The 26,543-nt window shown below is 54.8% G+C and overlaps 1 protein-coding gene across 1 annotated transcript in view; it reads right to left on the bottom strand.

Annotated features, from left to right (window-relative positions):
• The window catches only part of CDK18 (cyclin dependent kinase 18), a 35,253-nt gene extending 9,513 nt beyond the window's left edge, over positions 1-25,740 (bottom strand). The window contains exons 1-3 of the mRNA XM_039702587.1: positions 24,937-25,740; positions 5,530-5,684; positions 637-785 (exon numbers count right to left, since the gene is read on the bottom strand). Coding sequence (XP_039558521.1) covers positions 637-785; positions 5,530-5,684; positions 24,937-25,736 — 1,104 coding nt within the window. The 5' untranslated portion in view covers positions 25,737-25,740. The remainder of the gene's footprint in view (positions 1-636; positions 786-5,529; positions 5,685-24,936) is intronic.
• Between the last annotated feature and the right edge of the window lie 803 nt (positions 25,741-26,543).

Raw genomic sequence — 26,543 nt, forward strand, 5'->3', positions numbered from 1 at the left:
GTGGATTCATTTAATATAATATGTTATATAATATACTATGGTGTAATGTAATGTAATATAATAAATATAATGTAATATATTATGTCATATACTATGGTGTAATGTAATATAATATAATATAATTAATATAATGTAATTAATATAATCAGCCTTCTAAGAATATGGAGTCAGATCCATCTCTTCCCTCATCCTGGAACCCTCACAACCACCACAGTGCCCGGGGGCTGGTGGCACACGGCGAGTGCCCCGTGGGAGTCACAGCATGTCAGGGCTGGTGTGTGACACTGCCACGTCCCAACCAACAGCAGGCAGCGGGAGGTGACACCCGGCTGTCCCCAGGTCCCAAACCACAGCCAGCGGGAGGTGACACCCGGCTGTCCCCAGGTCCCAAACCACAGCAGGCAGTGGGAGGTGACACCCAGCTGTCCCCAGGTCCCAAACCACAGCCAGCAGGAGGTGACACCCAGCTGTCCCCAGGTCCCAAACCACAGCCAGCGGGAGGTGACACCCGGCTGTCCCCAGGTCCCAAACCACAGGCCACGGGAGGTGACACCCGGCTGTCCCCAGGTCCCAAACCACAGCCAGGCCACGGGAGGTGACACCCGGCTGTCCCCAGGTCCCCGTCCCAGCACTTGCCTCCACGGAGCAGCGGCGCTGGCCGTGGTTGCGGTAGCGCACGGAGGCCACCGGCGAGCGGCCCTGTCCCTCCGGTGGGGACAGCGGGCTGCCGTCAGCTGCCAGCTCCCTGCCCAGCTGTGCCAGCTGCAGGTGTCCCTGAGCCAGGTCTGGGGGCGAGAGGAGAGCAGAGTGAGCTGCGGGGGTGGCGGCAGGAGCGCCGAGGAGGGAGGGAGGGCAGGGCAGGGATGCTCTGGGGACGCGGGGATCGCTTCTTCCTTCTCTGTGTCCACAGGGAATTCTGCGTTCTGGATTCCTGGGGCGCCAGGAAATGCTGAAATCTCTTTAGTACCAGGAATCCTGTTTTGAACAGGATGAGTCCAGGGGCTGCAGCACCAAACTGGGCGCGCTGGGAGCCAGGGTGAAGCACTGGACGGGTGCAGAAAAGGTCAAGCAGGAGCCATCCCTCCCTTCTCCCAGCTTTGCAGCCACGCTCCAAAAACCCCAAAAAAACCCAAAAATCCCTGCAAATGCTCCCTGGAGCGAGGTGAGCAGTGAAAGTGCCCCGGGAGCACGCCAGGCTGAGCTCAGCCCTGTCCCTGCCCTGTCCCTGCCCTGTCCCTGCCCTGTCCCCCGGGCCCAGGCGACAATCCGGGCTCCGGGATGATCTCAGGGCTGAGGAGGGAGGCAGGGAGGGAGGCAGGGCTGATTTTCACGGGGCACTGAGCAGGGCTAGGACCTGGCTGCGTTTGCCCGGCTGACGGATGAGAGGTGGCAGGCAAGTGACCTGGCAACGCCGTGGGTCTGTGCCACGGTGCCCAGCCCTCACCTCCCCCGTGCCAGGGGGGTTGAGAGGGGCTGGAATGGTGCCAGGGCTTTTGGGCACGCAGTAAAACCCCTCCTCTGCTCCCTGTCCCTCTGCCTCCATCTGTTTTTACAGCGACAGGCAGGAAATGTCCCCTAAATTAACCACAGGTATGAGAATAATGTGGATTAATTCAACCGGACCGAATCTTTTTCACTTCCTCGTTTCCCGGGCGGATTGCAATCAAGGAAAGCAAAGGACATTTAAGGCCTGACTGAACGGAGCCTGAGTAACTGCTGGAAATGATATTTTGGGTGGATTTGTGCTGTTCTCACAGGTGAAACAAAACCAGAGCTGGGCAGAAGGTGCAGCCTGCAAACCTGCAGCTCTGACTGCAGAGGAGCAGAGACAAACTCTTTGTCATATCTGATGTAAAATCAGAGGTGAATCCACAACCCAGACACTCCAGTGTGAGAGGAATGGAGGATTTGTCTTTCCAAACAAGCTGTGGGTCTGCTGGTAGATAAAACCAGCACTGAGAGATAAACAATGGGAAGGATTCCACTGCTTGATGAATGGGGAAAGATATTTGCTTTACAAATAAACTTCAGGTTTGCTGATAAATGAAACTGGACATTGAAAGATGAAAGAAACAATTGGGAAAAATCCCTAAATTCCATAGGAATTAAAATTGAAAGGGAGGTTGTACATTAGAGGGGAATCTCTGGTATCAGGGGTTTTGGGAAGTCTGAACCTCTCGAGGACCTCAGAATTGGGGAAAGAGAGGAAAATATGGCTGGGAAATTGGGATGAAAAGGAGGCTGCAGCCTCCAAAAATGTGAGAGACCCCAGAGAATGCCCCACAGCCTCTCCCTTTATTGGAATAAAGTCAAAGCACTCCTCTGTCTCCTTTTTGGACATAGACCTCTGATGCTTGTGGATTCATTTTCCTAACAAGCGGATCCAAAAGAATGGGGAAAGCAGGTCAAAATTCACAGAAAGCTCGCAGAGGTGAGGGGAGAGGGGTCTGGGCTGCCCTGGGGCAGGGATGTGCCAGCCCTGCCCTCCCTGCCCTGACACCGGCAGATTCCCAATCCCGAAGGGCTGGAGCTGCCCCCGGGGCTTGCAGGACCCTGCAGGAGCTCAGGATGAAGCTGTGAGCTTGCAGGACCTTGCAGGGAGCTCAGGATGAAGCTGTGAGCTTGCAGGACCCTGCAGGAGCTCAGGATGAAGCTGTGAGCTTGCAGGACCCTGCAGGGAGCTCAGGCTGGAGCTGTGAGCTGGCAGAACCCTGCAGGACCTTGCAGGGAGCTCAGGGTGGGGCTGTGAGCTGGCAGGACCCTGCAGGACCTTGCAGGGAGCTCAGGGTGGGGCTGTGGGCTGGCAGAATTCATTCCACGTGAATTCCGGGAGCCCTGACACAGAACAGATCGGGGCTGCTGCCGTACCAAAGAGGAGGAGAGCAGCCACAGGCAGCCCTTTTATAAACACATTTCAACTCCTCCTCTGCCAAAAGCAGCTTTGATGTCCCAAGGAAAGGGGCCAGACCCTCCTCTGCCTGCCTGGCTCCCAGCTTCTCATTCCTTTGCTGCTCTGAGCTCGTGTTCTTCATCCTCCCTCCTCCCCCTCACCATCATCTCTTCAGGGTTTGGTGCCCCCAGGTCAGAGCTGGCTCTGGTTCATCCCTTCCAGCCCAGACACTGAATTTTGGGTGCTCTGGGAGGGCAGAACAGGCTGGGGGTGTTTGGGGGCTGCTGCTGGCCGCCCCCAGCTCTCATCAAAGCCACCAAGCCCTGGTTCCTCTGTAAAACAGACTCAGGCTCCACCAAGGTGACATTGCTGGTGACAGGAGGTGTCTGGGCTGGAAAACTGTTTGATTTTCCAGCCTGGGAAAAAAAAAACAAACAAACCAAAAAACAAAAACCAACCAAGCAGTTTTTCCTCCTTTTATCAGCATCTGTGGGGGTGAGGTGGTGAGAATGAGGGGACGGGGAGGCAGGGCTGGGGTTTCTCACCACATGGGGCAGCTCTGTCCCCTGCTTGTCCCCTCACAGGAGCCACAGCAGCTCTGGAGCAGCCTGGGGTGGTGACCTGTGCTCACTGCAGTGGGAGCAGCTTTGGGGTCCCTTCCAAGCCAAACCATTCCTGATTTTGTGATTCCTGAGGAGGCCTGGCCTCCTCCTGCTGCCCAAGGATGGGTCCAGGCACTCAGAGCCACCAAGGTTTGGGATTTGCAGCCTGGGAGCGCTGGGAGCCAGGGATTTCTGAGGCTGGAGGGAAAACAAACCCCAGGCAATCCCTGAGGAGCCCAGGAGGTGAGGAAAGGAGAGCTGAGTGTTGATCCCTGCTGGAATCAGCTCTTGTCCCTGGAGCCACGATCACCTCAGCTGTCCCTGGCTGTCACCAGTGGGCTCTGGACTGTGGGGACACAGCCCGGGGACAGCCCCAGACATGCTGGAGGAAGGGGAAAGCTGCAGCAGAGCTGTTTGGGGCACAGGAGCTGCTGCACCAAAGTCTCTTTTCCCCTCTGCCCTTTGGCTCCCCAGCTGGAAAAGGGGCACCAAGCCCCTGAAGAGATCCAAACTCAGCTCCAGGCTGCCCACGAGCCCCGTGAGAGGCTGGTGACACCCCGGGTGACAGAGCCAGGCTCACACTGCCCTGCTGTCCCCTGGCTACCTCAGCACCAAGCCCAGGGGCCCTGGCAGACCCTGCTGCCCCTTTTGCCACCCAAGGGCAAAGGAAGAGCTCGAGAGGTCTCGTTAAAGCAGAACAAGAGGGAAATCACCTCTGGGGGCTGCAGAGGAGATAAGGAGGGGGAGATAAGGAGCCCACATCCCACAGCAGGAGCAGTGCCCCATTTTATCCCCACAGCTCCTGCAGGGCTAATTAACAGTTCAGGTCTAATTACCGCCCTCACTGAGGGCTGCAGTGTGTGGGAGTGAGGCAGGAGCCCCGGGGTGCTGCTGGGGTGTCTGCAGAGGGGAGGGAAGGAGGGAAGGTGGCTCTGGAGGAGCTTCCAGCATCCTCGGGCAGCCTGGCTGGCACGGCCGGTGCCAGGCGCTGCCACCAGGGCCCAGCCCCCGTCAGAGAGGGCAAACAGAGCCCCAAGGGAGCCGAGGGCACGGCGAGGGCCGGGCTGCGGCACAGCTGGCAGGAGGCAGAGGGCATGGCCGGGATGTACCCCGGCAGGAGCCCAGCCCGGCTCTGCCCGGCTCCCCGAGAGCTCTGCCCGGCTCCCCAAGCTCTGCCCGGCATCCCAGGAGCTCTGCCCAAGCTCTGCCCAGCTCTACAAGGCTCTGCCAGGCTCTCCCCAAGCTTTGCCAGGCTCTGTCCAAGCTCTGCCCAAGCCCAGCCTGGCTCCCCAGGCTCTGCCCAGGCTCTGCCCAAGCCCAGCCTGGCTCCCCAGGCTCTGCCCAGGCTCTGCCCAAGCCCAGCCTGGCTCCCCAGGCTCTGCCCAGGCTCTGCCCAAGCCCAGCCTGGCTCCCCAAGCTCTGCCCGGCTCCCCAAGCTCTGCCCAGGCTCTGCCCATGCCCAGCCCGGCTTGCCCCAGCACGGCTGCCCTGGCCGGGCTGCTCCCATCTCCTGCAGCATCCCCGAGCCTGCCCCAGCCTGCTCCGGGCTGTGTTGGCTCAGGGGATGTGCGGGTTTGGATTTAACCCCTCATCTCCCTGTGTGCTGAAATGGGCTGTGTTTGCTCAGGGGATGTGCTCGGTTTGGATTTAACCCCTCATCTCCCTGTGTGCTGAAAACCAACGTGCAGGGAGGAGCAAAGGCTGCCCCAGTGTGCTGCCCAGGACAGAAGGGCCCCCTTGCCTTTGGGAACATCTGGAGCCCCCACAGGGGTCACCCCCTCTTTTGGGGAAGCAGGGGGACATCCCACTCTTTCCCACTCTCCACCTTAACCACAGCTCCCCATTTCGTGCAAATTCCTTTCCCTCCCATCCCGCTTTCCCGGGGCAGGATAAATCCCTCTGCAGCGTTAACACCGAGGTGTTATTCACCCCCAGAGGACAAGGGAACACCTCCACACACCCCAGAGTGCCCGGGGGAGGGCTGGAGAGGCTCTCGCCCACCCCAGGTGGGCTGAGCAGGCAGCCGGGGCTCCTCACCTTCGTTCCTCTGGTTGTTGAGCTGGTTGAACTGCTCCGTGAACTCCGTCAGAGACTCCTCGATGGTCTCCGTGCGCGGCACCGAGAGCGAAAACCTCCTCTTGAAGTTTTTCATCTTGTTCATCTTGCCTCGTGCTGCCAGGGAGGGCAGAGCCCTGCGGGGACGGGGACAGCAGGCTCAGAGGGCTGGGCAGCCCTGGGATGGGCCCACAGCCCCACAACTGCTGCTCTTTGGGGTGGCAGCATCCTGACCCCAATTCCCACCCCACAGCTGCTGCTCTGTGGGGTTGGCAATGTCCCTACCCCAATTCCCACCCCACAACTGCTCTTTGGGGTTGGCAGCATCCTGACCCCAATTCCCACCCCACAGCTGCTGTTCTTTGGGGTGGCAGCATCCTCACCCCAATTTCCACCCTACAACTGCTCATCTGTGGGGTTGGCAAGGTCCCTACCCCAATTCCCCCCCCACAGCTGCTGCTCTGTGGGGCTGGCAATGTCCCTACCCCAATTCCCCCCCCACAGCTGCTGCTCTTTGGGGTGGCAGCATCCTCACCCCAATTTCCACCCTACAACTGCTCATCTGTGGGGTTGGCAATGTCCCCACCCCAATTTCCACCCCACAGCCACTGCTCTTTGGGGCTGGCAATGTCCTGACTCCAATTCCCACCCCACAACTGCTGCTCTTTGGGGCTGGCAATGTCCTGACATGAATTCTCTGTGGTTTTGAGAGCTGGCTCTGGTCAGGAGGTGCAGGAAGAGTGGGGTTTTTTGAGCCCAGAGCAGGGCTGTGCACACTCAATCACAGCTGTGCCTTATGGCATCCTTGGAAACTCCAGGAATGCCTGGACAGGGGGGAAAGCAACGTGAAAACAGAAGGAAAGCAAGAAAAAGACAAAAAAGCGATGGAAAAGACTCAGTCTCACGTTTCTCACTGGAAAAGGAGACTCCTCTCCCCCAGTTTGGCCTCGGCTTTGCCCTTGCAACAAAGACTTGCTGAGCCAGCAGCGAAGTGCTGAGTGGGGGCAGCAGGGGCAGGGGGATCGCCGAGCCCCAGCCCCGGGAGATGCTCCGGGCTCCCATCTCCATCCCAGCTCCGTCCCAGCCCGATCCCAGCCGGATCCCAGCTCCATCCCAGCCCGATCCCAGCTCCATCCCAGCTCCATCCCAGCCCGATCCCAGCACCATCCCAGCCTGATCCCAGCACCATCCCAGCTCCATCCCAGCTCCATCCCAGCCTGATCCCAGCCCGATCCCAGCTCCATCTCAGCTCCATCCCAGCCCGATCCCAGCTCCTGGTGCCTCCTCCTGCTGGGCGTCAGAATCGCCTTAACCGCAGATCAGATTAAGGCAATAAAACCCTTAAAGGGAGAAAACGCTCGGGGCAGGGGCTGGGCTGAGCAGCCGCGGGGCCAGCGGGGAGCTGAGCTCGCCCTGGAGGCGGCTTTGCCTTTCCTGCTTTGGCTCTTGCCCGGCTCAGCGGGGCCGGGATCGCTGCCTGTGCCTGGGCTGGGGGTGGGCTCCAGCCCCGCTGCAATTCCTCCTGCCCAGCACGGATCCAGCACGGATCCAGCGCTCCCTGGATTTACAGACACAAAATCCCAGATTCCCAGAGCGGTTTGGGTTGGGGGAACCTTGGGATTCATCTCCTGTCCCTGCCATGGGCAGGGACACCTTCCACTGTCCCAGGTTGCTGCAGACCCTGTCCCGCCTGGCCTGGGACACTGCCAGGGATGGGACATCATCGTCCCACCCCCAACCAGCCACAGCTCTGCCCCTCCAGCCTCAGCCCTGAGGAGGTTTGGGTCTGTCCCTCTCCTCTTCCCAATGCCAGCAGTGTGGGGATGCTGCTCCTGCATCCCTCATCCCCTGGACACTCCAGCCTCCCTGCCAGGGGATTTTCCATGAACAACCCTGGACTTGTAACATTGCTCTGAGCCCACAACCCGATTGGAAGAACACAATCACCCCTTGGTACCAAACAGACCCCAAAACTTCTCAAGGAAGTTTTTTCCCCATAGGGAGCGGCTCTTTCTGGCCCATCCCGCGTCTGGAGCAGCTCAGCCCCTTCCTCCTGAGCGTCCCTGCTCCTGCTCTTCCCTGGCTGTCCCCAGAGCCCCCCAGCCCCCTCCCAGCCTTATCAGCACACTGCTCTGAGCCCCCAACCCAATCTGAAGAGCACAATCTATACCAAACAGATCCCAAAACTTCTCAGGGATGTTTTTTTTCCCACAAGGAGCAGCTCCTTCCCGCACATCCCAGACCCCTGGAGCAGCTCGGCCCCTTCCTCCTGGGTGTCCCCACTCAAACCCTTCCCTGGCTGTCCCCAGAGCCCCCCAGCCCCCTCCCAGCCTTATCAGCACACTGCTCTCACTCCCCAACCCAATCTGAAGAGCACAATCCCCCTGTACCAAACAGGCCTCACAAATTCTCAGAGATTATTTTTTCCCCACAGGGAGCGTCTCTTTCCCGCACATCCCAGACCCCTGGAGCAGTTTGGCCCCTTCCTCCCGAGTGTCCCCACTCAAACTCTTCCCTGGCTATCCCCAGAGCCCCCCAGCCCCCTCCCAGACTTATCAGCACCACCCTGGACTCTAACACTGCTCTGAGCCCCCAACCCAATCTGAAGAGCACAATCTATACCAAACAGATCCCAAAACTTCTCAAGGATGTTTTTTTTCCCCACAGGGAGCGGCTCTTTCTGGCCCTCCTGTGTCTGGAGCATTTCAGTCCCTTCCTCCTGGGTGTCCCCACTCAAACCCTTCCCTGGCTGTCCCCAGAGCCCCCCAGCCCCCTCCCCGGTTTGTCAGCCCGGCCCAAGGCGATCTCAGCGTTCCAGGCTGATCCCACAGCGCATCCCCGTCGCCAGGACAACGGCAGCGCCCGGCCCGGCGTGCCTGCATCTGAGAGCTCAGAAGATTTTCCGTCAGCAACACAAACACTCCGCCTGGGCGCCTGCCAGGCTCTGCGGTGAGGCACGGCACCCTGCAGTGGGTGAATCCCCCGAAAACCCCGGGAATTCACCTGAATCCCGGCAATTCCCCCGAGCAGCTCGCGCCTTCCGCTCCGAATTCCCGAGGCTGAAGGCTCGGCCTTGCCTGGACCCGGGGCTGGGGGGGTTTGCCGGGGGTGGGAAGGGAGGCAGGGGGGGTTGAGACAGCTCCACTCCAGCCTCAGACGTTGGAATGTTTTCCCAGCGCCGCAGGAACGTGCTTGGGCACAGGGAAGAGGTGGCACCGGGGATGCTCTGGGCTCCAGAGGAGATTGAGGAGATCCAAAGTGAATCCAGCTCCTGGTCCTGCACCAGGGACAAAGCCCCAGCCTGGCAGGGACTGGAATGGGATGAGCAGGACATCAAGCAGGATTTTGGGATCTTGGGAAGGTGTTTGGCTGAGCAATTCCTGCTTTAACAATCCCCCACTGATCCCAACCATAACCTCCCTAGATCCTTTGCTCAGGATCCAATCTGGGTCAGGAAAGATGCAGGGAACAGGAAAGACACTCGGGTGAGTGAGGAAAATGAGGAGAAGTGGTGTCTCCATCTCCTTTCCCCCCCAAAAAAAGCCGTGGGTGGTTTACAGGGAATCAGCTTCTCGCTGACACAAAACTGCTCCACAAATCCAGATCCTTCCCCCTTTGCTTCCTGCAGGAATGCCAGCAGCTCCAGGCTGCTAAATATAAACCTGGGAGAGGAGAGGAGCTGAGAGAGGGGTAAAAATAGCCCCGGGCTCGCTGCAGCCTCTCCTGCCACGCCCGAGCTGCTCCCTGCTCCTGCTCTCGCCTCCCCGGGCTCATTTTTCCAGCTACACCTGGACCTGAATGGGATCTGCTGCTGGGAGTTCACATTAAAGCTGGGATTTATGGGATTGTGCTTGTCCTCAGCCCTTGGCTCCTCCCCGGCAGGAATTCACCCTGTCCCATACGGATACAGGATCCCAAAGCTGGAATTTATGGGATTTATGGGATTGTGCTTGTCCTCAGCCCTTGGCTCCTCACCAAGAGGAATTCTCCTTCCTTGACAGGAATTCACCCTGTCCCATATGGATACAGAATCCCAAAACTGGGATTTACGGGATTGTGATTGGGGATTTATGGGATTGTGCTTGTCCTCAGCCCTTGGCTCCTCACCAAGAGGAATTCTCCTTCCTTGACAGGAATTCACCCTGTCCCATATGGATACAGGATCCCAAAGCTGGGATTTGTGGGATTGTGAGCTGGGATTTGTGGGATTGTGCTTGTCCTCAGCCCTCAGCTCCTAACAGAGAGGAATTCTCCTTCCCTGACAGGAACTCACCCTGTCCCATATGGATACAGGGTTCCAAAGCTGGGATTTATGTGATTTATAGGACTGTGCTTGTCCTCAGCCCTTGGCTCCTTCCCTGACAGGAATTTGCTCTGTCCCATACGGATACAGGATCCCAAAGCTGGGATTTACAGGATTGCGAGTTGGGATTTATGGGATTGTCCTTATCCTGTGCCCTCAGCTCCTTCCCTGACAGGAATTTACCCTGTCCCATATGGGATCCATACAGGATCCCAAAGCTGGGATTTGCTGCAAGCAAAGCACCCCAACCTTGGTGCCAGGGGGAATTTAAGGTCAGCCTGGGGCAGGAAATGTGGGGCTCCAGGGGGAATTCAGGGTCGGGCCGGGCAATGTGGGGTGCCCCTCAGCCCCCCGGGGTTCCAGGAGCTTCACCCACCCTCCAGCCGCATTCCTTGTGGGGGAAAAAAAATCTCTTTTTACAGCTGCTGTCCCCGGCACGGATTTCAAAGGAAGAGCTCCTAGCGACCGCCTCTTGTCTTGTTTAATTTTGTTTAATTTTGTTTAATTTTGTTGGGTTTTTTTCCCCCCCTCAGTGTCCTAAAGGAAGCGGCAGCATTTATTGACTTTCCGAGGGAAAGTGCCACTTGTTAAGCAAAGCGATGACATCACTTTTGGTTTTACAGCCGGGCAGGAACAATGACAGCAAAGCCTGGATGCTGCCGGGGATGCAGAGCGAGCTGGATAATTAATTAACAGCAGGCAGGAACATGACGTTGCACGGCGGGACGCGAAGGGAAGGAGCAGTTTCGCACGGCAATGAGGAATTTAGGCATCAGCGGGCAAAAAAAATGAAATCACCCGGCTTGGAACCCGGCCAAAAGCCAGGATTAAAGCCAGCAGGGCGAGTGATCTGCATTTACTGGAAGTGGGGTGGAGATAAATACCCGGCTGAAACACTTCAAAGAGCCCCAAAGGTGAATCCCAGCAGGGAGGATCCTCGCGGGAGCCAGACATGGAATTAACGATGCTTTAAACGCTGCCCTCGAGGCTGTGTCCGGAAATCACCTTTACAGCTCCTCGGTGAACTGTTCCCCCCGGGAAGGGATCTCTCCTGTGCTTCTGCAGCTCCCCTGCTCTGGAATTCCCGAGCCAGGTGTTTTAGGCATCACCAGAGTGTGGAACTGTCCCCTCCCTCCTCCAGCAGGGTTTGGAAGCAAAGCTTTCCAGCATTAATTACTGCCTCTCAAAAATGATCAATTATCTGTATTTTTCCTTACTCTTTTACCAGATTCCTGCCCCCATTTCCCAGCCTAAAGAGAGGAAAAGTTTGCTTCTTCCAAACCGTTTTTTGTTTGTTTGTTTATTTATTTTTTTAATCCCCGGAGAGATTACCAGTTGTGTTTCCAAGGCAAACTGAAAAGCCCCATTCAGCACTCGGTGCTCCTGGCTATGAGGTGGCATCGATTCACTCCTGCAAGGCCCGGAGAAATGGGGAATTCTGCTCCTCGGGGAGCTTTTATTTGCTCAGCAAACAGCAATCCTGCAATGCTGTGTGTGGCTGCAGGGCCCAACCAACCCCGCTGGAATTCACAGAATTCACAGAATCACTGGGTTGGAAGAGACCTCAAAGATCACCGAGTCCAACCCAGCCCCAACACCTCAACTGCACCCTGGCCCCCAGTGCCACATCCAGGCTTTGTTAAACACACCAGGGGTGGTGACTGCACCACCTCCCCTGCAGCCATTCCAGAGTTTATCACTCTTTCTGTGAAAAACTTTTTCCTAATATCCAACCTGTAGCATTCACATTCTCTGAAATAATCCCTTCACCCAGGATTTTTCTCCTGAGAAGCTGAGACGCCTCAACATTCACATTCTCTGAAATAATCCTTTCACCCAGGATTTCTCTCCTGAGAAGCTGAGACGCCTCAGAGAAAATGAAAACAATTCTTGTCTCATTTGGTTCTTCTCTATTGTGCTCATGTGGAATGGGTTTGGGGATGGTTCACTCACAGGTGATTGTTTCATTGGTTTCGTGTGAATTTTTTTGATTCTTTGACCAATCAGGGCCAAGCTGTGTGACTCTGGAAAGAGTCACGAGTTTTCATTATTATCTTTTTAGCCTTCTGTAAGTATCCTTTCTGTATTCATTAAGATAGTTTAGTTTAGTGTTGTTTAATACAATATAGTATAATAAAATAATAAATTAATTTCTGAGAACACGGAGTCAGATTCATCACTCCTGCCTGCCTGGGATCCCTGCAAATACAACACCAACCTGAATTTTCCCTGGTGCAGCTTGAGACTGTGTCCTCTGGCTCTGCCAGGACGTGCCACTCCCCACATGGGCTGGACACAGAGCCGGGGGCAGCAGAGGCTCCCCAGGGCCAGGCAGCTCCCTCTGAGCTTCCCCCGAGCTCCAGCACGGAGTGGGAGCAGGGAAAAGCTGCCTGGGATGGGAGAGATTCCATCCTCTCTGTGCTGCACATTCCTGGGCAGACAGGAGCTCAGCACCCCCAGATTCCTCCTCCACTCCGGATTTCCTCTGCAGGACTGCGCTGAGGTCCTCAGAAATGTGGGAAAGGGGATGGGAGTGACTCCAGGCTGCTCTGGGGACTCAAAGAACTGCAGATGGAGAGTGCTGATTAGAGCTCAATCCATCTCCATCAGCAGGGATCTCAGAGCTCAATCCATCTCCATCAGCAGGGATCTCAGAGCCCATCCCTTCTCCATGGACAGGGATCCTAGAGCCCATCCCATTTCCATGGACAGGGATCTCAGAGCCCATCCCATTTCCATGGACAGGGATCTCAGAGCTCATCCCATCTCCATGGACAGGGATCTCAGAGCTCATCCCATCTCCATGGACAGGGATCTCAGAGCCCATCCCATTTCCATGGACAGGGATCTCAGAGCCCATCCCTTCTCCATGGACAGGGATCTCAGAGCCCATCCCATCTCCATGGACAGGGATCTCAGAGCTCATCCCATTTCCATGGACAGGGATCCTAGAGCCCATCCCATTTCCATGGACAGGGATCTCAGAGCTCATCCCATTTCCATGGACAGGGATCCTAGAGCCCATCCCATTTCCATGGACAGGGATCTCAGAGCTCATCCCATTTCCATGGACAGGGATCTCAGAGCCCATCCCTTCTCCATGGACAGGGATCTCAGAGCCCATCCCATCTCCATGGACAGGGATCTCAGAGCTCATCCCATTTCCATGGACAGGGATCCTAGAGCCCATCCCATTTCCATGGACAGGGATCTCAGAGCTCATCCCATTTCCATGGACAGGGATCTCAGAGCCCATCCCTTCTCCATGGACAGGGATCTCAGAGCCCATCCCATCTCCATGGACAGGGATCTCAGAGCTCATCCCATTTCCATGGACAGGGATCCCAGAGCCCATCCCATCTCCATGGGCAGGGATCTCAGAGCTCATCCCATTTCCATGGACAGGGATCCTAGAGCCCATCCCATTTCCATGGACAGGGATCTCAGAGCTCATCCCATTTCCATGGACAGGGATCTCAGAGCCCATCCCTTCTCCATGGACAGGGATCTCAGAGCCCATCCCTTCTCCATGGGCAGGGATCTCAGAGCCCATCCCATTTCCATGGACAGGGATCTCAGAGCCCATCCCATTTCCATGGGCAGGGACCTTAGAGCCCATCCCATCTCCATCACAGGGATCTTAGAGCCCATCCCATCTCCATCAGCAGGGACATCTTCCACCATCCCTGGCTGCTCCAAGCTGCCCTTGGCCGCTCCCAGGGATGGGATTCCAACCTGTGCTGCCTGCAGGGATGGGAGGGAAGGGAAGCCCTGTGCTGGGTGCACATTCCCACTCTGCTTTGGAGCTGACAAGGAGCCCAGTAACGGGAGCACACAAAGGACCTTTGTTCTGCCCTGGGATATTTTGCCTTTCTGTGTGGCCTCAGCTCTCCCTCGGCTCCTGGTGAGCTCAGGGCAGCTCTGAGCGAGGCATCCCAATGCCAGCCATTATTCCAGCAGCTCAGAACACTGGGCACTTATTCCCTAACCTGGGAGAAGTGACCAGTGCTCAGCTGCAGCAACAATGGGGCCACTGCTGGCCAGTCTGGCCATCCCAGGGCTGGGGGAGCTCAGGGCTGGCATTGTCCCCACCCTGCCGGGGTCGTGTCAGCGCTCCCCTGGTACGTGCAGCATCGCCAGGGTGGGAGCAGCCTGGATCCTGAGAATTCCGAGGATTCTGAGGATTCTGAGAATCCCTGCACTCAGATATTCACAGCCCCTGGATCAGCAGATGCTCTGCACTGCTGAAGGGCTGGCAGTGGAACATGTCAGTAAAACTCTGGGTAGGAGTTTCTCCCTCGGACACAATTGTGAGGATTCTGAGAATTCTGAGGATTCTGAGGATCCCTGCACTCAGGGACTCACAGCCCCTGGATCAGCAGATGCTCTGCACTGCTGGTTCACTCCAGAAGGGCTGGAAGTGGGAAATGTCAGCAAAACTCCAAGCAGGATTTTCTCCCTCGGACACAATTCTGAGGATCCCTGCACTCAGGGATTCACAGCCCTTGGATCAGCACCTACACTGCTGGTGTGCTCCAGAAGGGCTGGAAGTGGGAAATGTCAGCAAAACTCCAAGCAGGATTTTCTCCCTCGGACACAATTCTGAGGATCCCTGCACTCAGGGATTCACAGCCCTTGGATCAGCAGGTGCCCTGCACTGCCAAAGGGCCAGCAGTGGGAAATGTCAGCAAAACTCTGAGCAGGAATTTCTCCCTCAGACACAATTCTGAGGATTCTGAGGATTCTGAGGATTCTGAGCATCCCTGCACTCAGGGATTCACAGCCCCAGGTGCCCTGCACTGCCCGAAGGGTCAGCAGTGGGAAATCTCAGGGACAGCTGAGCACAGGGATCCCAGCCCAGCTCCCCTTTCCCGAAAGATATTAAAAGCACCAGGAATGACATCCTGGACACCCGATAGCCCCGTGGAATTTGAGAAATGCAGCCACCTCTGTCACACGGGAAAGGAGGGGGACAAAGAGCTGCACACAAGGTGCAGAGAAGAAGGGGAAGCCACATCCTTGGGAAAAGCCTTTCCAGGGGGATCCTGGCCTCAAAGGCCCTGGACAGGATTAAGTTTCCCAGGAAAAAAACCCACAAAACAGTTGGAATCTAAACAAAACCCCAAGTTTCTGTGGAGGAGCAGCAGCAGCACCACGAGCACTCGGAGCAATTAAGAGCTCGGCTCTTTGCCATGGGGTTTCAAGGAGACTGGAAATGTTTTGTCTTGACAAAAGGACTTGTAAAAAAAACCTGAAATCTCTGCCTGTTTCGCTCCACAGCCTGGAGACACCTGGATTTCCACATCCTGGAGGAAGATCTGGAGAGATTTCACTTGGGATTAAAGCTCCCTCCTCTCCCAGCAGGATCCCAGCTCTGCTCCACCCCAAACCACCCTGGGACAGATCTTCCTGCAGAGCAGGGATGGAATGAGAGGGGAAGGTGCTCCTGTCCCCACTCCTGTCACTCCCAGTCCCGGCCTGGGCTTCCCCCAGGACAAAGCTCTGGAGCAGCAGTGCCACAGTTTGGCATTAGAGGCACAAAACCCCCTGGAAATCTGATTTATTTAAAGCCCTGCGAGGGCCACGTGGTTGGGAGGGAGGGAGCAAACCCTGCCAGGCTCCTGCCCTGACTGCACTAAGCCGGGATTAAACCTTAAACCAGCCCTGCACCCATCCTTGGAGGGCCCTGTGCTGCATGTGGGAATATCCCACATTTCCCCCTCGGATGGGAAGGAAAAGCAGCCACAGAGAGGGGGGCGAGGAGGAGCCAACATTTGAGGGTTTCCAGGCACAGCAGGAGCTGTGATCAGCATTATTTTTATTTAAATAAATACATAAATATCATTATTTTTGGATCCCTCTCTCATAGAAAGGGAAATCCTGCAAAACCTTTCATCCTGATCCTTCCTCATCCTGATGATCTCAGAGCCCCAGCTGGCTGAGATGTGGGATCTGTGGGGTCTGTGGGGTCTGTAGGGTCTGGGGGATCTGTGCTGGCTGGGGGATCTGTGGGGTCTGTAGCGTCTGTGGGGTCTGTGAGATCCTCCTGGCCTGGCTCTGCTTCCCCAGTGAGGGAAGGGATCATCCCAGTCCTTGCCCCAGCTGGGGATCAGGAATTTCTGCTGTTCCCATTTGAGGGAAGGGATCATCCCATGTTGGAACTCTGAAGAGTGAGACTTCAAAAATAATGTTTCCTGAGTTTTATTCGCCCTGACCTTGGAGCAAGAAAGAGCCTGGTATTCCAACAATCCCAGCCTTGCCCCAGCTGGGGATCAGGAGTTTCTGTCCCACTGAGCTAATTTCCTAAAACCTATAAAAATAAAAACCAAACTTTTCCCCTAAAAAATTAAACTTTTCCAAACATTCTTCCGTAACTGCCCCTGAAAACCTTCAAATAAAAATCTAGTTTTATGTTACCTCCTCATTAAAATGATCTCCAATTTCACCTCCAAGTGAAGAAAAAGGCAAAAAAATAGAGAGATCCCAAGAGCAATAAACAGATTATTCCTGCCTCAGTGCAAGCTCTGATCCCTTTCCTGGGAGGAAACGTTTCAGGCCTGTCTGGGAACCCGGGTGAGCACGGAGTGTTTGGATAAACCTTGCTCCTTGTTAAACTGTAAATGCCATCTGTGCCACCCAGCCAAGGACAGCCCCGTGTCCTCAGAGCTGTGGTGTCACTTGTAGACAAAGCAGATACATTGGTGGGGTTGAAAATAATGAATTTTCCTTTTAGTATTTTAATACTTTTATTATAGTTCTATATTAATTTCTTTGTATAAGATATTTTATTATTTTTTATAGTTTAATAAATATCTTTAATATATTTTTAAATTAAATAATAGTAATGATAACATTAGTTAATATTATTAAATATTATATTTGATATTGTTTATTTAATAATATTTTAATATTTTATTTTAGAAATAATTTATATTATTTATTTAATAATATTTAATGTTTTATTTAAATTATTTTTTTTCACTTTACTCCAAACCCAGCTTCTCTCTGCTATAAAAGCCTCACTGGGGGAGGGAGCCCTGCTGTCCTTGACAAGCCAGGCTGGTTCCTGCTCAAGCCTTGGAGAGATAACAGAGCCCAGAGTGAGATAACAGAGGGATCTCCCCAGGAAAAGTCATGGCTGGGCCCTCAGGCCTTGGACACTGCAGCCTGGCTGCATAAAAGAGGCATCAGAAGTGGAAAATAATGGAAATAAATTAAAATATTGTGCTTTTCCACCAGTCCAAATCAAAACATAAAGGAATTTCCATGTGGTTTTCACAGGAAAATAACGGAAATAAATTCAAATATTATGCTTTCCCCCCCACTCCAAATCAAAACAGAGGAATTGCCATGTGGTTTTCACAGGAGTGGAGGAAAATCCACGTTAAAAAAGGGATGACACCGAGCAGGGCCTTGGGCACTGTCAGGGAGAGAGAGGCACTGGCCTGCAGTCTGCTGTGCATAAAAGAGGGATCAAAAATGTAACGATAATGGAAATAAATTCAAATATTGTGCATTTCCACCAGTCCAAATCAAAACATAAAGGAATTTCCATGTGGTTTTCACAGGAGTGGAGGAAAAAAGGGATGACACTGGGCTGGGCCTTAGACACTGTCAGAGAGAGGCCTTGGACACTGCAGCCTGCTGTGCATTAAAGAGGTGTCAGAGACATAAAAATAATGAAAATAAATTCAAATGTTGTGCTTTTTCCCCCACTCCAAATCAAAACATAAAGGAATTGCCATGTGGTTTTCACAGGAGAGGAGGAAAATCTACACTAAAAAAGGGATGACACCGAGCAGGGCCTTCAGGCCTTGGACACTGCAGCCTGGCTGCATAAAAGAGGCATCAGAAGTGGAAAATAATGGAAATAAATTAAAATATTGTGCTTTTCCACCAGTCCAAATCAAAACATAAAGGAATTTCCATGTGGTTTTCACAGGAAAATAACGGAAATAAATTCAAATATTATGCTTTCCCCCCCACTCCAAATCAAAACAGAGGAATTGCCATGTGGTTTTCACAGGAGTGGAGTAAAAAAGGGATGACACTGAGCAGGGCCTTGGGCAGTGTCAGGGAGAGAGAGGCACTGGCCTGCAGTCTGCTGTGCATAAAAGAAGGATCAAAAATGTAACAATAATGGAAATAAATTCAAATATTGTGCTTTTCCACCGGTCCAAATCAAAACATTAAGCAATTTCCATGTGGTTTTCACAGGAGTGGAGTAAAAAAGGGATGACACCGAGCAGGGCCTTAGACACTGTCAGAGGCAGGCCTTGGACACTGCAGCCTGCTGTGCATTAAAGAGGTGTCAGAGACATAAAAATAATGAAAATAAATTCAAATATTGTGCTTTTTCCCCCACTCCAAATCAAAACATAAAGGAATTGCCATGTGGTTTTCACAGGAGAGGAGGAAAATCTACACTAAAAAAGGGATGACACTGAACAGGGCCTTGGGCACTGTCAGGGAGAGGCCTTGGACACTGCAGCCTGCTGTGCACAAAAGAGTTATCAGAAACATAAAAATAATGGAAATAAATTCATATATTGTGCTTTTCTCCCCACTCCAAATGAAAGCATAGCGGAATTGCCATGTGGTTTTCATGGGAGTGAAAAAGGGATGACACCGAGCAGGGCCTTAGACACTGTCAGGGAGAGGAGAGGCTTGGACACTGCAGTCTGCTGTGCATAAAAGAGGCATCAGCAGCAGAAAATAATGAAAATAAATTCAAATATTGTGCTTCCCCCCCCCCCCCCCCACCAGACACTCTCAGGGAGAGACCTTGGACATTGCAGCCTGCTGTGCATTAAAGAGGCATCAGAAACGTAAAAATAACGGAAATAAATTCAAATATTTTCTTTTCCCCCCACTCCAAATCAAAACAGAGGAATTTCCATGTGGTTTTCACAGGAGTGGAGGAAAATCCACGTTAAAAAAGGGATGGCACCGAGCAGGGCCCGTTCCAAGTGCATCCAACCCTCCTCTCCTGCCTCCTAGCTGATAAGGAAAGCTGGAGATAAGGCAGGATTATAACCCTGAGGTTTGAATAGAGGAGGGATTTTGGCCCAGGCTCTCTCAGCAGGGCCTCCCAGTGCTCCCAGTTGTGATGTGGCTCAGCACTGGTGTGGCTGCCTGTGCCTGCTGCAGGCTGGGCCTGCCACGCTATGATAGCGTAATTAGTGGCACAATTAATCATTAATCAGGGGGGATTGGGAGGGATTAAATGCTTAAGCAGCACATGTGCTGCTAATGGTAATTTATTAAAATGCTCCTTCCCCCTTGGATGCTCTGCTGTGTTTGCCTGGAATTAAAATGCCCCAATTGAGCCTTTTCCAGGCAGTTTTCTGAGGAAATGGCTCTGCCCATCCCTGGGTGGGGAATTTGGGGGAATCCAGAAGATCCCAGCCAGGCTCTGCAGGGACAGGGCACCCACGGGAGCGATGGGACAGTGACAGGACAGAGATGGGACAGCGATGGAGCAGTGAGGGGACAATGATGGAGCAGTGATGGGATAACAATGGGGCAGTGATGGGACAGTGAGGGGACAGTGAAGGACAGCATGGGGCAATATGGGACAGAGATGGGGCAGAGATGGGATAACAATAGGATAATGATGGCACAGAGATGGGACAATGATGAGACAGAGATGGGACAGCAATGGGGCAATGATGGGACAGAGATGGGACAGAGATGGGACAGCAATGGGACAATGATGGGACAGCAATGGGACAGCAATGGGACAGTGATGGGGCAATGATGGAACAGAGATGAGACAGAGATGGGACAATGATGGGACAGCAATGGGACAGCTCCTGCTGCTCCTGCTCTCCCCAGGGCCTTTGGGAGCCCCTGCTCAGGCAGAGCAGGGTGTGGGGTGTTGTTGGCTGATTTGTTCAATTTGGTTTGGGCACACAGAGACTCTCCTTGCATTTTAATTTGGACCAGACACAAACCAGTCTGGGTATAACCAAAACCTCCAGTTCTGCCTCCTCCTCACAGTCCCCAGGCACACCAAGACCATTTCCTTGGTTCTTTCTTTATGGATCATGGATCTACTGGATCAGGGCTGGCTCCTCAGTTTCTGAGATCTCCTGAAAGTCCCTCTGGATCTACATTGGCCCATAAACCACCAACCTAAAAGGTTTTCCACCCAATAATTCCAGTCATAGATGGCATAATTCCAAGCTCCAGGTGATGTTCCATGCTGGAATGCAGGAAAAAAACCCCTCAAAGTGCTGAATTTATATTCCTGTGCGTGTTCCCGAGTGCAGAACTGAGGCTCCTGCTCACAAACCTTGTCAGATTTAGCAACTAAAAAAAGCCACGGCTCCAAGAGTGGGAAGTGCTGGGAGCAACAGGAGAGAGGGAAAAGCTGGGGGTGTTTTGAGGATAAATCCCCCCAGGATCAGGAATCCCAGCCCCTGAGTGACCAGCACATTAATGCTGCCTGACTAATTAAATAGAAAATAAACCATTAAAATAAAAATGGAGACAGAGCAGAAATATAAGGAACGCTGGGAATGTTTTCCCGCTTCCCAAAAAAGGCACATTTTGATTTCTTTGGGGGTTTTGGTGTTTACAGTCGACTTCAGCAGCCTCTCCTTTTAAATGGAACGATTCAAGGCAAAATCACCACAGAAAACTGCTCAAAGCCAGTGCCCTGCCCCACTCCAGCTGGGAAAATTTGGGTTGTTTTAAAGGAAATGGCTGAGGATTTCAGGGACTGGGGAAGAAAGAGAGGGAGAGGGTTCATGGAGAGGCTTCAATAATAAAAACACGGAGAAGGTGCCCAAAAGATGAATTAAATTCATAAAACCCAGAGCACAGTGAGACAGGAGCTGTTTGATTCAGACCAACACATCCTGGAGAGAGTTTTAGGCCTCAGGTTTGAGATCCAGAGCTGCCAGTGATGGGATTTTCCCAACCCCAGGAATAAACTCCGTGCCTCAGTTCCCCAGCTGAAAAATGAAGATCACAAGGGCAGTGCAAGGGTGGAACGTTTGGGTGTCACCAATAAAATAAGGGAAAACATGAAAAAATTTAAAACTAACTAAATAATGAACAGAAATCGCCATTAATTGGAGTGTCCTCATTAGCAGCCCACAGGAGCTCTCCCTTCCCAGGCACTCAGGGAAGGGCAGCAATTCCACCCCCTCTCCCTCCTGTTTTCCCCATCTCTGCACCCCAGCAGCAGCTCAGGTGACCCCGGTGTCCCAGCAGAGGTGACAGGGACCGAGCTCTGCCAGCTCTGGATTGGGAATTTGCCACTCAGTTTATGATTTTTGTTGTGGCAGTGCCTGGAGGCCCCAGGGATGGAGGGGTCACGGTGACAAACGGGGAACTGTCCCTGGTTTGAACCCACACAGGGCGAGGAAAGGGAAGCAAGCCCAGCTGAGATCCCCAAAATGTCCCATCTGGATCCCAAAAAGCAGCAATCCTTGCAAACAGCAGCTCAAACACCCCTCTCTGAACACTTCCCAAGTTATTCCTGCCCCCAGCACCCCGGGGGTGGCAGAAAATGGAACTGAAATGTCCCATCTGAGCTGCTCCTGGATCCCAAAAAGCAGCAATCCTTGCAAACAGCAGCTCAAACACCCCTCTCTGAACACTTCCCAAGTTATTCCTGCCCCCAGCACCCCGGGGGTGGCAGAAATGGGAACAAAAGCCACAACCAAAGGTGGAATTGCTGGTGCTGGCAGCGGGATCCAGTGCCTGGAGCATCCTCCTGCTTCCCGAGCTGCATCCCTGCAGGTCCTGCCTCCCTGGAGCTGCACTCTGCACCCAGAGCTGCTGCTCAGGTGAGAGAAGGAACACCCAGACTTCCAGCAGGGATCAGGAAGAGAGATGTGGGCAATTCCCAGTGGGGAATGCACCTGGGAAAATCCTGTGGTGGCTTGGAGCTCATCCCTAGAAGAGCAGGGAAAGGCAGGAGGAAAGGGAAAGGTCTGAGGCTGGGCTTGGAAGGAGCTGCCTGAAGGACAAACAGACAGATGAGAGGTGACAGCAGTGGCAGCAGCACAGATGAACCCCAGCCCTCTGTGCCAGGGCTTCCCACACTGCTCCCTGCCTCGAAAATCATCCCAGCAGCAGTTTCTCTTCCAGCCAGACAAGAGATAGGAGCCAGAGATTGGGAGCGACTGAGCAAACAAGCAGCAGATGAGCAGCACTGGCTGCGGGCAAAACGCTGCTGCCTTGGAAGGAAGGCTGGGCTGGGAGGTGGGGAGAGGGCAAAAGATGCTCGGGCTGATTACTCTGCAAAGTTAATTGTTCACCAGATTGGGATCTGGGCCACATCCATCAACAGGCTGCTTCCTGCCGTCAGGTTTCCTAGACAAACAGCAGGAGCCAGTGGATTTAGAGGAGAGCAAACCCAGCGGGGCAAAGCTCTGCCTGGACAGGGTTCACTCTCCAGCAGAGCCCTCTCGTCGCTTCCCTGCCTGCACAGAGGCAAACCCAGCCCAGCTGAGCTGAGCTTTTGGGGTGTCAGCACATGAATTAGAGCAGAACTCGCTCCAGGCTTGGGATCTCCTCTGAGCTGAGCCAAGCTCCCCTGTCCTGCTGCCTGAAGAAGCTGCCTCAATTTCCCTGAGGATGGAAGGAGAATCTGGGAGGCTCCTACCGAGCCTAAGCCCTTTTGGAAACTCTTACTCTTCTTGGACATGACTCCAAGCAAACAGATCCCAGCTTTTCTGGAGATTCTCAGCCCTCCTGGCCCAAACCTCAGCTCTGTGGAGGCCAGAGGAATGTCCCAGGGTTTACAGGCATTGACCAAACATTCATTTCTCTCAGAAGGCCGGACCAAGGGGACGATGGTCTCAGTAGAAACTGCAAAATGGATATTTTAATGCACGCAGTGAGTGGACACCCAGGGTTCTGCCTGACCAGGTGGTGGGACAGGGAGAACGGAAGGATCCTCATGGATTTGGGAGATCAAAACTCAGCTGAGCTCCCTGTAGCACCCTGAGCCATTTTGCCTCTGTGTTTTACCCTGTGCAAAACGCAGCTGCTCCCATCTGCCTGCTCTGGGTCCAGTGCCAGCGAGGGAAGGCAAAAACTGTCCCCTGCAGCACCCTCTGCACCCCAGCCTGTCCCCAGGGGACAAGTGACACTGGCAAGCAATGCACACGAGAGGCAGCAGCTCAAGATTTAAAGCAGCTCGTTTGGAAGCCAATAAAAAGCAGCCAGCTGCACTTCAGCCACCTGTAACCAGCAATGTGTGACACCATCCCTTCCCTCTGTCACTCTGTCAGCATCACAGCCCCTCTGAAGGGTCCATTCAGGGCTGCACAAAGAGCTGCCTCAGTGAAAGGGGCCTGGAGATGAGCATTCAGTGCTTCCCATCCCTGCCAGCATCCCAGAGCTCTGCACAGCTCAGGGAGCAAAGCCCTGAGAACAAAGCAAGGTCAGGAGTTACCAGAGGGGGGATCTCAGATGTGGGGACACGGCGGTGACGTGGCCAAGGCCAGGCAGAACCCGTGGCAAGGCCAGGGACAGGGGGAGATCTCCAGAGCCCTGATTAGTTGTAATTTTTTCTCTCTGTCCCAGCAGGATGGGAGAGGAGGAACTCCCAGGATTTCTGGCGAGGTTGTTCCACTACTCATTTATTAACTGCTCCCATTTGGACGTGGTACTGATATTTTCCAGTGTGAGTGAGTGAGTAAGCCTGGGAACCTGGGACCAAATCTGTGAGCCCTGCCTAGTGCACAGACACCAAAACTTGCTCAGAAATCTTCTGGTGTGACGGAGAGCCTGGAAATCAGCAAACTCTGAGCTGGGTGCCTCACACACTGAGGAAATTCCATGGATGGGGTGAGCCAGGTGCCCTCCTATTCCTTCTGGGACTCTTGGACATCCCCTCCCACCTTTTTTTAGGGAGGAAAGGATGCTCCACACCACAAACACACTGAGATTTCTGTGCCACCTGTGTGTGCCTGCTGACACCATGTCCATTACCCGACGGCCAGATTCCTGGAGGGAACCTCTTCAGGATCATGGGAACTGCTGTTCCCGACCTCTCCCCTGCCCCACAGGCGCTGTCACAGCCTGGTGAGGCTGGAGAACAGGACTCTGCTTGCACTGACCACATCTCAGCCCCACGTGTTGGTACGTCCCAGATCCACACCCCAAATCTGCCCCACACCACTGGGAGGGAATTAATTAATGAATCCCAGCTCCCTGCAGGGCCCTGTTTGATGGCTCTTGCCCTTTCACAAACCTCATCCAGAGGCTCCAGCTTTCTGCCTGATGCTCCTTCAAAGCTTTTTCCCCTTCAGGCACCTTCCCCAAGCCCAGCACACATCACATTGCTTTCCTTGATGCACAGCACAAAACCCAGCGCCAGCAGCCCCAGGCCTGACCCTGATTCTTTCTTCCTCTCAGAGCTGATGCCACCATTGTGCCAACACGCTCAGCCCAGGCTGTTTTCACCGAGAGATGAGGCTGTTAAAGCTTCTCAGGCTGCCCTGGCACGGTAGGGCAGCTCCCAAGGGGCTGTCTGGGGACAAAGAGGGGGACACGCTCTGGGGCACACCCCCGGGAACTTGTCACAGCAACAGGCAGCGCTGGAGAGATGCAGCTGGTTGTGACAGCCGCCAAAAACTGCAGCGCCAGGGGAATGCCGAGCTGCCAGCCCGGGGCAGGGCTCCCTCCCGAGCCGGGGAGCCACTGGACAGACCCTGGCTGTCACCCCGGGCACTTCCACACTGAAAGAATCCCCCCAGGCCCCTCACAGCGGGACCCACCCAGGGATGACCACCAAAATCCAATACTGGGCTTGACCCGAGCTCCCTGAAACAGATTTAGGACCAAACACGCGCAGGAATCTCCCTCACCAGGGAGCTACAAACCGTACCGAGCTACGAACCGCACCGAGCTGAACCCTCCCTCTCCGTTCCTCCGACTCCAACTCTCCCCTCCCCTCGCACTTTGTGCCCCGCCAGCCCCAAAGGCAGCGGCGGTGGTCTCCAGAGGGGCTGGGGGACGGGCAGGGTCAGGAGAGGGGCTGGGGGAGCGGGCAGGGTCCCGGAGGGGCTGGGGGGACGGGCAGGGTCCCCGGCCCGCGGCGGGGTCCCCCCGGCACTCACCGGCCGCCGAGCAGGTCGCTCTCCCTCCTGCCGTGTCCCTTCCTCCTTCCTGCGGGGCAGAGCAGGGGCGGTGCTGCGGGCAGAGCAGGGGCCGCTCGGGAACGGGGCCGGGCTGCGAGCGGAGCGGGGCCGGCACCGGAGAGCGGCTGGAGCGGGACCGGCACCGGAGCGGGACCGGCACCGGAGCGGGGCGGATGCCGGAGCCGGTACCGGAGCAGGAGAGGGTTGGAGCGGTGCCGGAGCACACGAGAGGAGCCGGTGCCGGTGCCGGAGCAGGAAAACGGTTGGAGCGGTGCCGGTGCCGGGGGAGGGGGAGCGGGGCCGGTGCCGAGCAGGGGGCAGTTGGAGCGGTGCCGGTGCCGGGGGAATTGGAGCGGTGCCGGTGCCGGTGCCGGGGCACTCGGAGCGGTGCCGGTGCTGGTGTCGGTGTCGGTGTCGGTGCCGGTGCCGGTGCCGGTGCCGGTGCCGGTGCGGGAGCGCTGCCGGCGCTCGGCTCCGTGCGGCGCTGGCTCCTCCCCGCCGCAGCCCCGGGATCGGGAGCCCGCTCGGCCCCGCCGGCCCGGGCAGAGCCGCGCACGGAGAGCACAAACACACAAACACGGCGCGGCGATCCCCGCCTCGCACGGCAGGCAGGGCAGCTCCCTCCTGCGGCTCCTCCTCGAGCCCGAGACACCGGCACCGGTGCGCCTTTCAGCCTCTCGGGGCTGTGGATTTAGCAGCCGCACCCCCCACCCATTCCAGCTCCTTGTTGTCTTATATTTAGTCAAACATTCTGGGTTGGCCAAAAATAGAGCAGCCATGGAAATAAATCAGGCTGACTGGAGGTGCCAACGTTGTCTGCCTGAAAGTAATTAATTTCTTATATCCTCGGCTATATTAATCCTCGCCTTCCCTCCGCACGCCGCCCTGTCTGTCAGCAGAGTTGTTGTAATGAGTGCCGAAATCTGGGGGATGTGCAGGAGGTTTAGGGTGTGGGGAAGGGCAGGGGGAAACTGAGGCAGGGAAGGCACAAAATCCATCTCCACAGAGAGTGGAGAGTGGGAGCACGGAAGGCACAGCAAGGCTGGCGAGGAGGACAGAAGGAGACACAAGTTCTGTGGTGGAAAATCCTAAATTTAGGGTCTTCTTTCCAGATGTGGATATTCCACAAAAAAAAAAAAAAAAAAAAAAAAAAAAAACTGTCCAGGAGGCACAAATTTGGGCTTGCTCAGTTCTGCTGCTGCCAGAACTCCTTTCCCCCTTGTTCCTTTGGCACGTGGGAGTCTCGCTGGACTTGCTGACTCTCATTTCTGATCTCAGAACCACCAGCCTGCCTGGGAGACACCTCGAGGAGAGGGGAAGTGCTTTCCAGATGGTGCACCAGGAGCTTCAAATCCGAGCCCCCATGGAGGGGAGGGATGTTCTGGAAGGATCCATCTCCTCCGGCCACCTCAGCCTGTCCCAGGGCAGCACCCTGAGGCCCTCAGCAAGGTTTGGGTGCCCTGGGAGTGGGGTCAAACCTTCAGCAGCAGCTCTTCAGTGGGAGCAGGAGCTGAACCAGCGGGCTCTGAACGGGGCTGCCCCTCTAGGAGCAGGTGGGGGGCTCAAAACTGAGGCACAGTGACCCA

This window comes from Passer montanus, unplaced genomic scaffold, assembly GCF_014805655.1.
Source record: "Passer montanus isolate IOZ18808 unplaced genomic scaffold, ASM1480565v1 scaffold157, whole genome shotgun sequence".
Lineage (NCBI taxonomy): Eukaryota > Metazoa > Chordata > Aves > Passeriformes > Passeridae > Passer > Passer montanus.